Source organism: Archocentrus centrarchus, chromosome 24 (assembly GCF_007364275.1).
Source record: "Archocentrus centrarchus isolate MPI-CPG fArcCen1 chromosome 24, fArcCen1, whole genome shotgun sequence".
NCBI classification, from domain to species: Eukaryota; Metazoa; Chordata; class Actinopteri; order Cichliformes; family Cichlidae; genus Archocentrus; species Archocentrus centrarchus.
This window is the reverse complement of record NC_044369.1, coordinates 12,624,669-12,640,813: the sequence shown is the minus strand read 5'-3', so window position 1 is coordinate 12,640,813 and position 16,145 is coordinate 12,624,669. Positions and strand designations below refer to the sequence as shown.

Below are 16,145 nucleotides of genomic sequence, written 5' to 3'. Positions count from 1 at the left end.
CCTATGGCATTGGCAGCTCGCACCTGCATATGCCTTGCATCAGTGCTGCAAGGCATATACAGGTTTTACAACAACATCTGCACCCATCCTGGTGAAATCTATTTCAAAGAAAGCCTTACATATTTCAGAAGGACAGCCCTAAACTGCATACTGCATCTATTAAAACAACATCGTTTCACAGTAAAAGAAACCGGGCCTGCCTGCAGTTCCAGACCATTAACCAGCTGAAAACATTTGGCACATCTTTACATTACAATATAACACACCCTGAGATGTGGCTGTGAATTATTGCTCTATATAAGCAAAATTGATTTGAACTAAATGTATTTTAACTGAACTATCGCACACGAATAGATGGAAAATACATGGAGAAGAAGTGACTTATTATCTCTACATGCCAAAGCATGAAAAATTCTTTCAGTTCTTGTAACTGTAGGTTTTTTTTTTTTTTTTTTTTTAGTTTTAAAGCCTTATGGGTAAAATTGTAGGAGGAATTAACACTTTACAAAAGTTATTTATTTATTTATTTATTGTCTCACACAGGCGTCTGGCGCCTGTGTTTGAGCGCTGCGACCTGTTATCAGCTGCAGTTCATGCTGTAATTCATATTTTATTGATGGGCGGGACTTTGGCAGCGTGACAGCGAGAGGCCTAAAGTTCAATCAAAACACCTTCGTAGCTCCCGTGAGGCGTAAAGTGAACACGAGCTCGGCTGAAACATGCGGCTGTCTTTGGTAGCTTCTTTATTTTTCTCTCTGGGATTAATACATCCAGTCTGGACCTCGGTAAGTCATTTTCATCTTGTTAAAAGCCTTTTAAAAATGAACGACAAGTTCCTCGGTCTCGCGCTCACCTTTTCCACTTCCTGAAGTGCGTTAGGTTTTCGAGCCACCGCTGTTGAGCGAAGTGGGTGTTTTGTTGTTTGAGTTAACTCAATCTAATTTATAGTGTCCTAATCGAATTTGTCCCGTCTACGCTTTATGTTTACGAACTAAAATAATATTTGGGGTCACGGGGATTATTCTTAGTCCTCAGACGACGACACACGCTCTTCACTGTAATAAATAAATCAATCCACAAGGCATGCTTGTTTATATTGTTGCATGGTGTAATGTAAAAGCTGATTATTATCAGATTATTATATCTACATAACAGATTTTTTTGTTTCAATAAATTGTTCAAACCAAAGAAACTGAAATGATGATTTAGTCACTTTATCAGATTTTCCTGAAGCTGCTTCTGGGTTTCATTTGGACCCTGAAGCCTTGATCTAACTGGTCCTTTTCATATACTCTCACTTGGGTTTGGGTCACAACTCAGAATTGGCCTTCAAACCATTGTTTTTCTTCTTTTTTTCAACCATTCTGTTGCTGATTCACTTGTGTGCTTTGCGTCATTGTCTTATTGCAACATTCAACCTCACCTGATCTTCAAGGACATAGACAGCTGCCATGTCATATGCCTGAAAAAAGGTGTTTTGATGTAATCTCAAAATTCACTATTTTCTCAGTGATTGAAAGGCATCCAGGCTCGGGGGGTAGATGAGCAGACCCAAACTATGATGGTCCCTCCACCATAGCTTTACCAAGATGTCAGTGTGCAGTTTCTCATTTCCTTTAAACATCATGTACCCCATATTAAGACGGGCTTTTGCAAAATTTACATTTTATTTTATCTTTGAGATTGGTTTGCTTTTTCTCACTGAAAATACATGAACAGATTTTAGTGAGGTGTAGAGGTTTCAGCAAGTATTTTTCTCCTAACCACTGTTTCTTTTTACCCCCTTCTTAAAGGCCATCCACAATTTAGGAGAGCAGTTCTGAATTCCCTCCATAATAAGACAGTTTGTCATACTATGAACTGATGAACACACAGATGATTAAAAATGATTTTATTCAGTGAAAGTCGTTCATGGCTCACACCAACCAACCTTTCTTGAGAAAAGCAAACTTTCCCAGTACAGACTTTGTATGATGGGTCATCTCCACTACCCACACTCCAAATCTCATCTCTAAAATTGGAACTCCCAAATCCAAGTAGGTTTTGGAGGTTGTGTCATAGCTCGGTGGAGTCTCAGTTTATCGGTTTAGTGGGATTGTGTTTGCCTGTAATTGGGACTTAGATGAAGATCAGGCCACATTTTATGACTGTCAATGCAGAAATCTTGGTCAAAGAGTACACAAACTCTTTCTTACAGCTGTAGGATGTCTTCCTTATGAGGCTTGAATCAGTTTATTACAAGTAAACAACAGAGTATATACACTTTTTGTACTGATGTGATGAATTATGTCCTTCTTTTAGGCCATTCACTGATCACTGAAGACTAAACATTCCTGTTGGATTGTTTTTTCAATAAAATGAAACAAAATGTCTCTTGTGTTTATTTTATTATTTTACTTCCTGCTTGCATCTTAAGTTTATTGACTTGCCAGATGGGTGGAGTTATATTACTGCTTAGTCTCATCTACTTGACACTACATGACACTTTACTGGCGTCATCATGGGTTTGTCAGCCAGTGTGCATTTCAGGCTATGTTTTTTTTTTTTTAGTGGGACTTTGTATCCTTGATATGATTCATGTCTTTATTGGCTTCTTAAGAAAAGTACCTTCGTCAGCTTCCTTCACCTCTTGTATGTTTTTATATCTGACAATAGAGCAGGAAACAGGATTGTAGTCTTTAAATATCCTCTTGTTTTTTTTTCCATGACACTAGCTTTTGGTCCATCCTGAGGACTCAGAGGGGTCAGGATATGACCTGGATGGTTCTGGTTCTGGTTCAGGAGATGGGTCAGAGCAGGGTAATTCTCCATCTATAAAATGTTAATGACCCACTTTACATAATGTCTGTACTCACAATATGTTTCATCCTCTCTAACTGGACTCCTGCCAGGTGAAACTGAAATCGTCAACAATCAGCACATCAACAACAACAGCAGCAGAGCAGAAGGGACCAAAAATACCCCGAATGTATGGCTTATTTCAGTGACTCATATGATTTCTTCACCTGTTGATGTGGGTCGTGAAGCAGGAAGGGATCTTGTGTAACTGTCCTTTACTTTTGCTTTAGGGTTTTTCGGGCAACACCTTTGGCGACACAAAAACGTTTGCTATAGATGATTCTGAATATGTTTTTGTAGCAAACAGCAAGAGCTACTTGGAGAACAAGGAAGTAATTACAGGTACTTCTCAACATTATACAACGAAAAAGATATGAGCTGTGAATTTCTGTCGTAGCTCATTTATGTTTATGTTTACAGTTGTTATTGCAGGGGGAGTAACAGGATTGGCTCTCGCAGCAGTTATGGCCGGAATATTAATCTACAAATGGCAGAAGAAAGATGAGGAGGACGGATACATTCTGGGCCAAGAGAAGGTTTCAGACACTGACTATCAGAAACCGGGCAGGGAAGTAGTCTTTGTTTAACGGCACCTGCTTCTAAAAACTACAATGCCAATTTGTCTGATAAGTTGATGCTACTGGGCCAATTTGTGTACCTCAAAATCTACTTTAAATGCATTCTTTACTCATGATCTCTCGAGGTGGGGTTAATGTTTTTCTTATACTTGATGTGAAATGTGCCTGTTGTTGAATATTAATGTATTTATATTTATGATACAATATGAAGAAGTCTTTTATTTGATGATCTTTCAGGTGCCCGTCTTTGATAGATACTTGCAATTGCATCATCATACACTGAGTAGCTGTGGCATTGGGGCTGTATCCACTGGGTATTGGGGGGGGGGGCAGAATAAAGATAATTGAAAACATTTGATGATGATGATGATGATACTTTATTGATCCCACAATGGGAAAATTACAGCCACCTCTACAATCTGATTTGCCTTCAGTGTGTGTGGTTGAATGAAGATTCTAGCCTACAAAGATGCATCATGTAATATGTGATTGTTGTTTGTTTTAAAGAAGTAGCTTCTTGTAGCATTTACTTTTGCCTATTTTAAAGGCAAAATACCTACTACACTTCTAAAGAAATGACACGCCTTTTTCACGCCAGACATTTTGACATGTCATAGTACAAAAAACACAGGGACACATGAACAAATGAAAACCATTGTTAACGTTATCAGAGAGTGATAAAATGTCTGTAACGTGGTAACCACTGATAAGCTGGACAGCCTGTGTTATTCACCATACTTTAAACTATGTGATCAGTGTCATATGAGATATGAATTAAAGGGGCAGCTCATTTAAGAGTGTATAACACTACTATAGCTGCTGTAATGCAACATAATGTTTTATGTTGCCTATATGTATGCCTATTTTTTTATTCTATAATTGATAATAAAAATGCTTTGTAACAATTAAACTCATTTTATGCTTTCTGTGCAGTTTATGTGAAGCACACAGTCTGTTTATATTTGCATAAGACAGTTTATTTGAGCATTTTATTGCATGGTGTGTGTTACTACTGTAAGATGATCAGAACTGTAGTGCTTTGTCAAATTGTTCTCACTTATTATTAATTACATTGATTTTTGCTTGATTAAGTACAAAGCCATTTAATACACTGCATCCTGTATGCTCAATAGAAACTGAAAGACTTTAGACTAGATTGTAATACCCTGGCCCTGCAACAGGCTGGCGACCTGTTCAGGGTGTACCCTGCCTCTCGCCCTATGACAGCTGGGATAGGCTCCAGCCCCCCCGCGACCCTTAACAGGATGTGCGGAAGCGAATGGATGGATGGATGGATGGATGGATGTAATACCCTGATAGGAGAAATATCCTCTGTAAGCTATTCCCTGTTGGTGAGCTTTAGTGTTTGCAATGTAGTATTAATATTATTGTCATTATATTATAAGAGAGAGACATGGCACTCAAAGGCTCAATTTCTGAGACGTATTAATCTTAGTCCTCGACTAAAAATCTTTTCAGTAGGGATCTTCATTGAATTTTCCATTTAAGGTGTGATTTAATCCATGTATCAAAATCCTGAATTATAATCCATGGGAGAATTCTATCACAGCACATGCTGTGGTAGAATCATACTTCCATAATACTGAAGTATTTTATTTAATCAGATTTAACTTGTTAATTCATTAATGTTTAAGAAAACAAAACCCACCCTAAACAAGCACCTGGAGCTATTTCACTGTGCCTACCTACTTTTGAGACTGTCTTCTATAAGGACAGATATTATTATGTGAGGCTAGTGTAGGACATGTATGAGGACAACTGTGATGAGGTATGCGGTAGGAGTGACAGGCTCAAGGTGGGTGTGGGATTACATTAGGGACCAGCTCTAAGCCCCTTTTTGTTCCCTATGGCGATGGGCAAGTTAAATGATGAGGTCACGTAGGAGTCCCGGTGGACTACGGATATAGGGAGCTGGTAGAAGAAAGTCCGGAAAGATTGAGGGCTGCTCTGGAGAAAAGGGATGTGAGAGAAGGACAGCAGTGAGAGTAAAAGGGAAGGTTTACAAGATGGTAGTAAGACCTGCTACTATTATGTATGGTTTGGAGAGGGTGGCACTAACAAGCATGGTAGCAGAGCTGAAGATGCACAGATTTTCATTGGGTGTGACCAGGAGGGACAGGATTAGAAATTACTATTTGAGAGGGACAGCTCAGGTTGAGCAGTTTGGGAACAAAGTTAAAGCAGTGAGGCTGAGATGGTTTGAACATGCGCAGAGGAGAGTTAGTGGATGCTGATAATGGAGCTGCCAGGCAGGGTTGGTGTGACAGAGGAGAATGTAGGGGCTAGGGTGAGACTGTGGGAGACGATCCGCTGTGTCGACCCCTAAAAGTAGCCCCTGAAAGAAGAAGATTTAAGCTGATTTAGTTGTGGAATATTCATTAAGGTAAATCTATTTAGGCCTTCACCTACTGATTTTGTAATTTCGCTGCGGCCATTGGTTGAACCCGCTGTCAATCGAATGGGGGGGGGGGGGGTACACCCGCCTTTTCCTGCCCGTCAGAGCGTTTGTTTTCATGCGCGGTGGGCGTTCCTCCGCGTTCGTTCGCTGACTGTTGATGCTGAGAAGAATTTCTCCTTCGTGACCAGCTCTTCCGATGTTTCTCCCTACGCTCGTAGAGGACATGCATCATTTCAAGCCCAGTCGAGACAGATTGTACACCACCAGGTGTTGCGGGTGCTGCCACGTCCGAACGGGGACCATCATCCTGGGAACATGGTACATGGTACGTTACAGTGGTTAGCAATAATAGGGGTCAGTAAGCTAACGTTAGCTAGCACTTTGCCAGTTCCGTTAAGTTCCCAAAAGTAGGAAGTTATGCAACGAAGGGTGTTAATACAGAGTTAAATGGCACTGAGAATTTGTTGTAATTGTTTTTAGGAGCTAAAATATTAACTACGTGTTGCTCTGGAATGTTTACGTGTCGAGTTCAATGTTAACAGAAGGCTAAGGTTAGCAATAGCCCGCTACCGCTGTCATGTCGGGTTTTGCTTTCTGTTCGTTCAACTCGCACAAGTTTGAAAATGCGGTTAGAAAACCGACCGACAGACAACAGGTAGTGGTTTATTTTATTGATTTTTCCAAGACACCAGCAACTGGCTGGAGGGTTAGATGTTTTAAAATACGTGACATTTGACTTAAGTAGCTGACATTCCGCTAACTTGGGAACATAACGGTTGTTAAAATAAGATTTACTGTGAAATATTCTTTGTGTTCTAATATTACCATATTACTGGTGCTATATTATGTTTCTTATATGATGATGGTGATGATGGTGATGTTAAAGCAGTCAATAGTAAAGTAATGGAGCATGCCCACGTAGCTAATGTTAGCTAACTGTTTTTGCGCATCTTGGTCCTGCAGCTGTCCTGGGTGGTTAGAGCTAAATCACTGAATTAATCTTCTTCTCCTTTCCCCACATCACGTAACAGATGTGGCAGGCTTTGGTTGCGTATGTAAATCCTGTTATGCTTCTTTCTTGTTTTCTCTCTCTCTCTCTGCAGCTGTACAAAATTCGTCTGGTTTAAACACGTGAACTGCGACTCCCAAATCACAGGTCGTGTCTATAATACTCTCACCTGCAGTCGGCTAAATGAATAAACACTCTCGTACACGACTGGGGTGTCATTTTACATTATTAAATCCCGCAGTTACAACATAACAGATCAGCGTCTGCTAGACAGTTACAAATTAATGTCTACATTAGGCGTTGCTCTTATTCGTTTTTTTTTTGTTTTGTTTTTTTGGGTTCAAGCTCAAATATATAGAGATATACAGGCGCTCTCTACCTGCTTCTCTATTAACAATATTTAAATAGCTTGAGGAAATGAACCGCCAGAATAAAAGGAAAGATGGTTGAGAGACTGAAAGGTGCCAGTCAGGGGCCAAGTCAGTCAAAACACACGCACTTAACCTGTTCTATATTGCTGTATGTAACTTACATTCACTTTCCATGAATGTGTGTGTAATTTTGGTGATAACTTTGCTTGACTGTAAAGATAAGTTCATTAATAGCTTTTTTTTGTCTTCCATTTTTAGGTTTAATGTTGTAAATAATTGTTTATTTAAATACTTTTGTACATGGCAACAGACTCGCTCTCTCTCTCTCTCTCTCTCTCTCTCTCTCTCTCTCTCTCTCTCTCTCTGCATTTGTCTTCAAAAAGAGACAATAAATATAAAGATGAAGCTGAGTGTGCGGCCTGAGTGTTCTTGGATGGAATATTTTTTTTCAGTCTACCACTCTTTGTGAGGCGTTGAATACTTTTAGTCCACCATAGTATTACTCACTATTAGGGGTGGGTGATACAGCCTTAAAATTATATCACAATATTTCAAGAAAATTTGCTATAACAATATTTTTGATATAGAAAGAAAATACTGAACAATGTTGTATTGATGCTTTCAGCATTTCTGAGTTTAAGTAAATGAAAGACATTTTCCATTTGTCTTTTCCAATGAGCTCCTGTCATTGATGACACACTTCCTAATTTGAAGTGTGTGTCTATTGGAACAAGATGCTGCTAGCAGCAGTATAGTGCAGTAGTAATCTATCGAGTGACAACGCATTAAAAAAAATGTAAAGTACAAAAGTAGCCTAGGTAGTTTTCCCTGAAAATGTAGTAAAAGAATAAAATAACTGCTTTAACCATAACTAAAGTAGCTTAATTTTGTAATTTTTCGGGCGCTGTCTGAGATGTTCTATCATGGTTTGAGCTTTTTGGCCAGCTGCTTTTCCACCAAGTAACCACGTCAGCAATTTCCATCCGCAGTTTTCTCTTCTCATCATATTGAGTGCAACTAGTGAGTGCTCCAGCAGTGCTTGGTGGAGTAATTTGTTTACATTTAGGGTGCACCTCCCCAGCGGTTAGTATTTCCTCCTTTGTAGCCTGGTTGTACTTATTTATTTATTTTAAACCTTTATTTTACCAGGTCAAATGTTTGAGAAACAGTTTTCATTTACAAATATGACCTTGTCATGTTTGTAAATGAGAAGGTGTGTTTTTTTTGTTTTTTTTCCTTCAAGTGTGTTTCCCATGTGTTTTTTCTACATTTAACAGAAAAGTTTAATAGCATTTTTTTTTTGTTTATTGTGCTTTGTTGGAGATTGTTGTAGCTCCCTTTTGGGGTACTAAATTGTCATTGGAAGCTGACATGCTGCACTTGTTTTCAGACATGCTCGGGCTTGTCTCCTTGTTGCACACTGGGGAATGGGAATGCATGGTATTGCTATAGCAATAATATTGGAATTTAATTCACATTAAAATGATTTTTTTGTGTTATCAAAGAACTTTGAGGCTACATAACAGAGTAAGTAAGTAATAAGAATAAGTTGAAGGGCACAGGTGTAATCTGTACAATATCTGGGAACCATATGCAATATTTTCTAAGTGTTCTTAAGTAGTTGGGTTTAAATATGTGCTAGATTACCAATTTTGAAAGCACCATAAAGAAACAAAAACAGAACACAGTTTCTGAAAGATAACGATGTACCTTTTTGAATCATGATAATACACAGATAAGGCAGGGAAGCACAAGTAACTCTAAATTTCTCCAGTTTTGCAACCTTGTTGTCATTTTTATCCAGTCATATAAATTTATTATTTCTTTAATGTAACCAGTGGTTTCATTTTTGTTTTTTGTTTTTTAATCAACAATATACTTTTTGTGGTGCCTTTCAGCTTTAGTGTTTGCATGTTTATGGAATCTAAAATGTATTCCAAAATGGTTGTTTATGTAAACGTACATAGTAATTGTATGTTCAAATGCTTTTAGTAGAGTAATACTTCAAAGCCTTTTTCCACCTCTCTGTACTCCACTCAGGTAGTGAACCTGTTGATGGGCATCCTGCTGACTGTTGCTGTTACCCACCCAGAGAACGTGCCCACTATTGACCTGCAGTATGAGGTCATTGACCACTACTTCGCTTCTGACAGGATGTCTGGTAAGTTTAAAAAAACAAACAAACAAAAGATGAGTTTCAAACAGAACTGGGTTGTATTCTATTTAGTTTATTATGCACCAGTATTAACTTAGTTTTCAAAGGTCGGTCTTTGAATTGTGTCATTTTGTATGACAGGGCTTGCTCTCTAAAATATCAGTGAAACATCAGTTCACTCCATTGGAATAAATAGTGGAGCCGCGCCTTTTCTGTTCAGGACTTTCCACTAATTCGTGAGTTGCTTTTATTCTGTGGTCAATCATGTGATTCATTTTCCACAGGGAGATCAGCTCCACACTGACTGCAAAACAAAATTCATGAGGAGAGCAAAACACTGTTAAGCTGTTTGCATGTCATCTTAAAATGTAGTTTGGGGTGTGGTCCCACTGGTGCGACTTCCTTTATATCTCCTTGAGGATTTATGTTTGTTTAGATATTTGTGTGTGTGTGTGTGTGTGTGCGCGCGCGCATGTGTGTGTGTGTGTGCGTGCGCTAGGGCAGAGGTGGCAGAATTGACTGCCTGTTCTGTTTAGCTGGCGGTTGTTTTGTTGGTTGGCTTGGTGAAGGCCTCTTCATTTTTCTAAAACAGTGACTCAGCAGGAGAGGAGAGGCCATGTCAGCCATGGGGTGACCTTCCCATAACAGGCCTGTGGCAGCACACAGGACATTGGAGGATGTCCACTGCCTACAAAGGCAATGTTAGTATTCAGACTGGTTGAGTTGTCAAAACTCCTGACTGTTAGTGCAGCTTCATCAGCCTCCACTCATTCAGCAGTCTGAGTCATTTTTTTTTAAAGTTTTGCAGCTGATAGAAAGAACATGTGAAAATGGCTGTGGTTTTGAGATTAAGGTTGTTTCTTCAAATACTCTGCTCAGACATGTTGGTAGAGATAAAAAATACTGATCTGTTAATAATATCTGGCATGTTGTTTTCCTTTAAATGTATAAGTTGATGAAATTTTATCTGTTTCTCTTCCTGCCTTAAAAAATTAGTATGTGAATATGAAGAAAGCTTTCATTTGAAAAGTTTGAAGAGGTCTGAACTGTGGCAGTTGGTGTGAAGTAGGAAAAAAACAAAGAAAATAGCAATTTGTCTGGATGGCATTGCTGTAGTTGCTCTTTCACAGTATTTCCAGTGCAACAGGCAGAACATTTTAGAAGAGAGACAGAGTGAGTGATGTGGGGAGAGAGAGGGAGAGAGAGAGGAGGATATGAAAGGCAGACCTTTTAATTATCCCAGACTGAGTTTCATTGCGTCTTTACTGACAGAAAGCGAGAGGCTTAATGCTCCCCAGAGTTGGCCTTTAAAATGAAGTGAGCTGGAAAGAAAGAAGCCCTGGAGACTGTTCACTTAACACTGTATGTAAAGGACAGCTGTCTCAAAAAGTACAGGCAAAAATCCAGTCATCCTTTCTCACTGTATATTTTAGATTAATGCCAGAGCTGCTGTAGTAAAATTATGATTCTTTAACTGTATTTATTCAATGTATTTCTTCTTTCTTTTTCTCATGTAGAAAATGCCTGCGTTGGATTTGCCATCTCTCTGTTGATGCTCACGATCAGTGCCATGATGGTGTATGGAGCCATTACTGTAAGTGTGCACTAGAGAGGTGGTAACTTTTATTTAAAAAAAAAAAAAAAAAAAATCTTTTTGACAGCATGTAATATATTTAAAGCACTTTATGTAATGCAATCCCAACCAATGTGTCTATAAAAAGAAATAATAGAAAAACATGAACGGTAACCAAGAGAGAAAAATATCTGTTCAGTAATCCAGATGTCGTTGGGCTGTGGCACACAATACTGTGTTCTCACTGCCTGTCATTTTTATCTCACAGGCTTGCCTGATGGCATCAAGACTGACAGGTTTGATAGCCTTTTGACGTGGACCTGTATTTAGCTGCTAGTGTGGATGACTTGCACAGTTATGTGTATAAGTATGACACCCATGTGTAGGCTGGGTACAACTGAGAATGAACAAGTTATGCTTTAGCTGTGCAGGTGAAAACCCTGAGACAAATGTAGCAGATGCTCTTTTCCGCTCTAGTATGGCAGCTATCCCTTTTAGATATCCCTAAGTGTTTGATCATAATATATCAAAACAGATTTCCTACTTAATGTTGCAGTAAAGAAGAGTTTTGTCAGAGAGTACGCTGTGCTTTGGTATAAAGAATATGTATCAGAAAGGACCATTTTGTTGATTTAAACCTTCTCCATGCACAATACATTCTTTTATCAATGGGTGGTTGTTGTTGGCCATCTGTTTCGTTTGCTGTGAAGCACATCGGGGCTCTAATCCAGGAAGCACGTCTGACAAACTCAGAATTTAAAAATAAACTCTGAGTTGATTAACTCTGAGATAAGCAACTCCCAGTTCCCTTTTCCAGAACAGCTGATCAGAGTTAGTTAAATCAACTCAATATGTTCACCTTGGGTTAAGCGCATGTGTGAGTAGAGAAAGAAAGCCATCATCAATGGAGCTCTGACGCAGCCATGGTGAATCATTGTTTACCATGGCAACAGGTAAATAAAGAGCAGAGCTGCCATTTTAATCCAGTAGACCGAGGAATATGAACACGTGTCAGTGCTGACCGGAAAAGAAATGTCATTTTAATCAGCTCGTTTCACTCTGTCGTCATGACAGACAGACTAAAATTTGATATCAAATATATAATTTTTATACCATCTTACATTATTTACCCAAATTTCGATTAGAGGCTGGATTCCTAATTTTACAACAGGACAAAATGTTGGTGCCAGAAACTGAAGATGAAAATCTGGAGAAACAGATGAGCCACAATTTACTGACAAGTCTGTGGTATTAGTGACCCATGTAGCAAGAGACTCAGGAGTGGATCGTCCTGAGTTTTTTTTTTTAATTATTAAAAAACAAACAAAAACACTTTGCTACAGTTTATGATCATTTCATTTTTCAGTAATTCTTCAGTCTTCTGTCTTTAAATATTGATAACTGAAGCATTGTAAACATGGTCATGTGATGTACTCAAAATGGCAAACTAACATGTAACAGAGATTTTGGTGCTTGAAAACATGTAAACGTCTGTGAATTAATTCGCTCCCCAATGCACTTTGATAGCGACTGTAGAATAAATCCTGAGCGTGTTACCCCAGCAGCGTACTCAGAGTTGAAGTTAACTCTTTCTGGAACAACCAGCTGTTTCCCTCATCTCTGTCTTAACAAACTCAGTTATGAGCTAAACCTGCTTCCTGGAATAGTGCCCAGATATCTCAACCCGAGTAGCAGTAAACTTTTAAACTTGGAAGAAGTCTCAGAAGCTCTGATTTTTCTTGCTTCTCAGGATCTGAGTTTTATACGCGCAGCTGTAAGATTTTCAAATCTAAATCAGTCCTAACCCAAATTGGTATTTTAATCAAGACGAGCGTCTAGAGATAAGGTTTAAATATGCATTATGGTCCTTCTATAAAGGTTCTGCCCAAGTGACTTCATCTGTTTCTTTTTTCTTTAGCATCGTGATGGCTGGCTCATCCCATTTTTCTGCTACCAGCTGTTTGACTTTGCTCTGAGCTGCCTGGTGGCCATCAGTTCTCTCACGTACCTACCCAGGATCAGGGACTACCTGGACCAGCTGGTTAGTGTCAACAGTCCAAAGTCTCTGATGTTGTTGACAGGATCTCATTCTGACCGCACCCTTCCCATTTGCCAGTGTCTTTACAACTTTCCACTTGCACCTCATCCAGTGTCACCCTCCTTCCTCTCTCTAAAGTGATTCATATCTCAGCAGGAAACTGAGATTTTCAACACTTATTAGTCCTCATTTTACATAAGTACTGACAGCTGTTAAGCGAGTAGTGTGCTTTTGTGTCACTGTGGAACTCCTATAGAAACTACAGCGTATAAATGTAAACACTCAGATGGTAAACAGTAAATGTAATGCACTGCATAGTTTATAGGGAGTCATGTCAGATGCAGCAATAATCACTGAAGCAACAGGCAGCAGTTGTATCTGCAGCTCATGCTATTCTTGTTACCAGGGTTTATTTGGAAAAATATTGCTATGATTTTATTATAGGATTTATCTCTGCACATACAGAGATTGTTTCCTCTTTAAAAGAGAATACCTTTGGAGTTTAAAGTCTACATTAAAAGAAATTTAGGAGAAAGAATTTGAGAAAGCAACTTGGCTAATTGTTTTTCTGTCAATAATGATGCTTCAAAGGACAAAAAGACAAAGCTTGGTAGTAGTATTTTTTACATTTAAAGTGTGGAAGTGTTGATAATGATGCGAGCAAGACTTTGAGGACCCAACATTTTGTCTTCTTTTCTTCCTCAGCCGGATTTCCCATACAAGGATAACCTCCTCTCTATGAACTCCAGCTGCCTGCTGCTCTTTGTGCTGGTCTTCTTTGCCTTCCTCATCATTCTCAAGGTGAATTTATCAGTTATTCAGTGAGATATGGCGTTATTAGCATGTTTGTTAGTTTTTGGCATGTGTGAGGAGACGGGGGAACTGTTGACTGTAGATGTACAAATAGTTCTCTCTCTGCTTTCCAGGCTTACTTAATCAACTGTGTGTGGAACTGCTACAAGTACATTAATAACAGGAACATGCCAGAGATCGCTGTGTACCCTGCCTTTGAAACCCCTCCCCAGGTATGTAAACTACCTCAGCGTTTATTAGCAGGAAGTGCCAAGACCCTGGCACCGTAATGCTGTAGCTGAGGCAGCCGGCAACACAATGTCTCCACACCGAAAAGCTGAGACATGACATGCTGAGAGGATATGCTTAGATTAAATATGCTCTGTTACATCTTTAAAGAAACATTTGATAGTTATAAAATGTTCTATTAAGTTTACACAAAACTTAAGTCCTCTCACAGTGAAATAAACTCAGAACTCGGGTTAAAATAAACTTTTATGAGTTTGTTTGCCAGTTATCTTCTCAGTTAGTAGCTCAAAAATGTGTCTAGATACAAACAAAAGCAGCCAGCATTCACATTTGAAAAGCTCCAGGTCATTTTGTGCATTTTGCTTGATCTCTAATCGAGTTTCAGAATAATTTCACACTAATTTGAACTTCACTGGTTCTGCTCTGCTCAGAATGTGCTGAATACTGTAGATGGGCCAGAGTTCCTGCGTCATCCCAGCTTAATTTAATTTACTGATGTTTGTATCAGATTTTAATAACAGAACATGACTGTTTGAATTTCTTTGCTCAGAGGCTTTGCTGTTTATTACAGAGGGCATGTAATAAACCACGTCCCTTTACGTGGAATCTAACTGAATGTTTCTCTCTTCTTTAGTACATCTTGCCCACTTACGAGATGGCCATGAAGATGCCAGAGAAGGAACCGCCTCCTCCTTACATGCCAGCCTAAGCACCAGCCCTGTTGCCAAAACATGCACACACACACGCGCGCACACAGCCATCATATGCATTCCTTCATACCCTCACCTTGCCCCTGCCCCCTCTGACCTACTGTGTACTGTAAAGACCACTGAAGATGTTTAGTTTAACCCCACCCCACCTCCTAACGATGAGAAGAGAAAAGTGGCAAAGGAGAGCATGTCTGAAAATGAATGAGTTTAAAAAGAGGTGCAAGTACCCCCACCCCCCCATTTCTGCCAGCATTTTTTGTGTCTTAGTAAAAGGGATATATGTGAACGTTAAACTGCTTTAAATGCTCTTATCAATCCAGCATCATCCTATTAATAGATTGATATATGAAGTTTAAAATAAAAAAAAGAACAACTGACAATCTACTTATTATAGCACTTATTGTTACATTGTGTTATGGTTTTCCCCCACTTGTTAATACCTGAATTATTCTATCTTGGTCTTGAATGGAACAATGTGTTTTGGTTATTTATTTAGCTTTACTGTAGTTAAGTTTCACCCCACACCTTAGTCATGATCACCACTCTCTGCTGCCCCAGTGTGCTGAGGCAGTGAACTGTTGTCCAGCTGAGAGAGAGCGAGAGAGGGCAGAGAGCACTGATGATGCATCATTTTCCCTGCTTCTTTTTTACCCGGCACCTGCAGCAAACAGCCTGTCTTGTGAACATTAGTTGTTGCATGCTTATTGACACCCCCTCCTCCCATTCCTTTACTGGTTATATGATTTATCCTGGAGGAGTTACGTTTGACTTCAGTAAACATTTCAAAACTATTACGTCTTGGTTCTTTGATTTTTTTACATTTTTTTTTTTTAATTTCAGATAAAATCAGGAGATGTAAAGAGCAGGGTGCTCAGTAGAAGTCTTAAAATAGCATTAAGAAAAAAAACAAGTTCAGCTATTTTTAGTTACCGGCAAATCACATGATCTTTAGCAGATTGAGTTTGGAGAGAGGAAAAACAAAAGATATTTTTTTACATACTTTCCATCCATGTTTGCTGTGAAGTTCTGAGAGTTAAACTTTATAGCTGAGTGTAATGCCACCGGCCTGCTCATCAGTAAGGTCACAAATATGACAGGAAAAAAACCAAAACCTCACCACAGTGACGTGTCAGCTGTAATGTTGTTTTTGACCTCATTGCCTTCAGTATGTTGAGCCACATGCAAAAAGCAAAGTCAAAGTTGAAAACAGGCAATATGACGTCTAATTTCTAACTAGAACCTTTTTAAAGAAGTGTTTAAGATTTTGACTTTACTGATAGATGTTTTGTAAAGGCTAAGCTGGAAAGGATCGAAATAATGCCATATTCAGGGCAAATATTTTTAATCAGCTTGTGATTGAGAAAATCTGAGTATGCTGGAAGATCCTTGTAACATTTTCTTCTCCACGTGTAA

At 39.0% G+C, this 16,145-nt stretch overlaps 1 protein-coding gene across 1 annotated transcript; it reads left to right on the top strand.

Moving 5' to 3' along the window:
* The first annotated feature begins 5,943 nt into the window (after positions 1–5,943).
* laptm4a (lysosomal protein transmembrane 4 alpha) lies at positions 5,944–14,960 on the top strand. The gene is made up of 7 exons (XM_030721682.1): positions 5,944–6,160; positions 9,256–9,376; positions 10,888–10,964; positions 12,862–12,984; positions 13,687–13,782; positions 13,908–14,006; positions 14,657–14,960. The coding sequence occupies exons 1-7, from the start codon at positions 6,032–6,034 to the stop codon at positions 14,729–14,731; spliced, it is 720 nt and encodes a 239-aa protein (XP_030577542.1). The 5' UTR covers positions 5,944–6,031; the 3' UTR covers positions 14,732–14,960.
* The last annotated feature ends 1,185 nt before the right edge of the window (positions 14,961–16,145 follow it).

What these genes read in the sequence shown, in the direction of transcription:
- laptm4a (XM_030721682.1), top strand. Translation starts at nt 6,032, where the DNA reads ATGTTTCTCCCTACGCTCGTAGAGGACATGCATCATTTCAAGCCCAGT. An exon ending in TGGTGTATGGAGCCATTACT is followed by an intron (nt 10,965 to 12,861) that starts GTAAGTGTGCAC and finishes TTTTTTCTTTAG; the next exon opens with CATCGTGATGGCTGGCTCAT. An exon ending in CCTTCCTCATCATTCTCAAG is followed by an intron (nt 13,783 to 13,907) that starts GTGAATTTATCA and finishes TCTGCTTTCCAG; the next exon opens with GCTTACTTAATCAACTGTGT.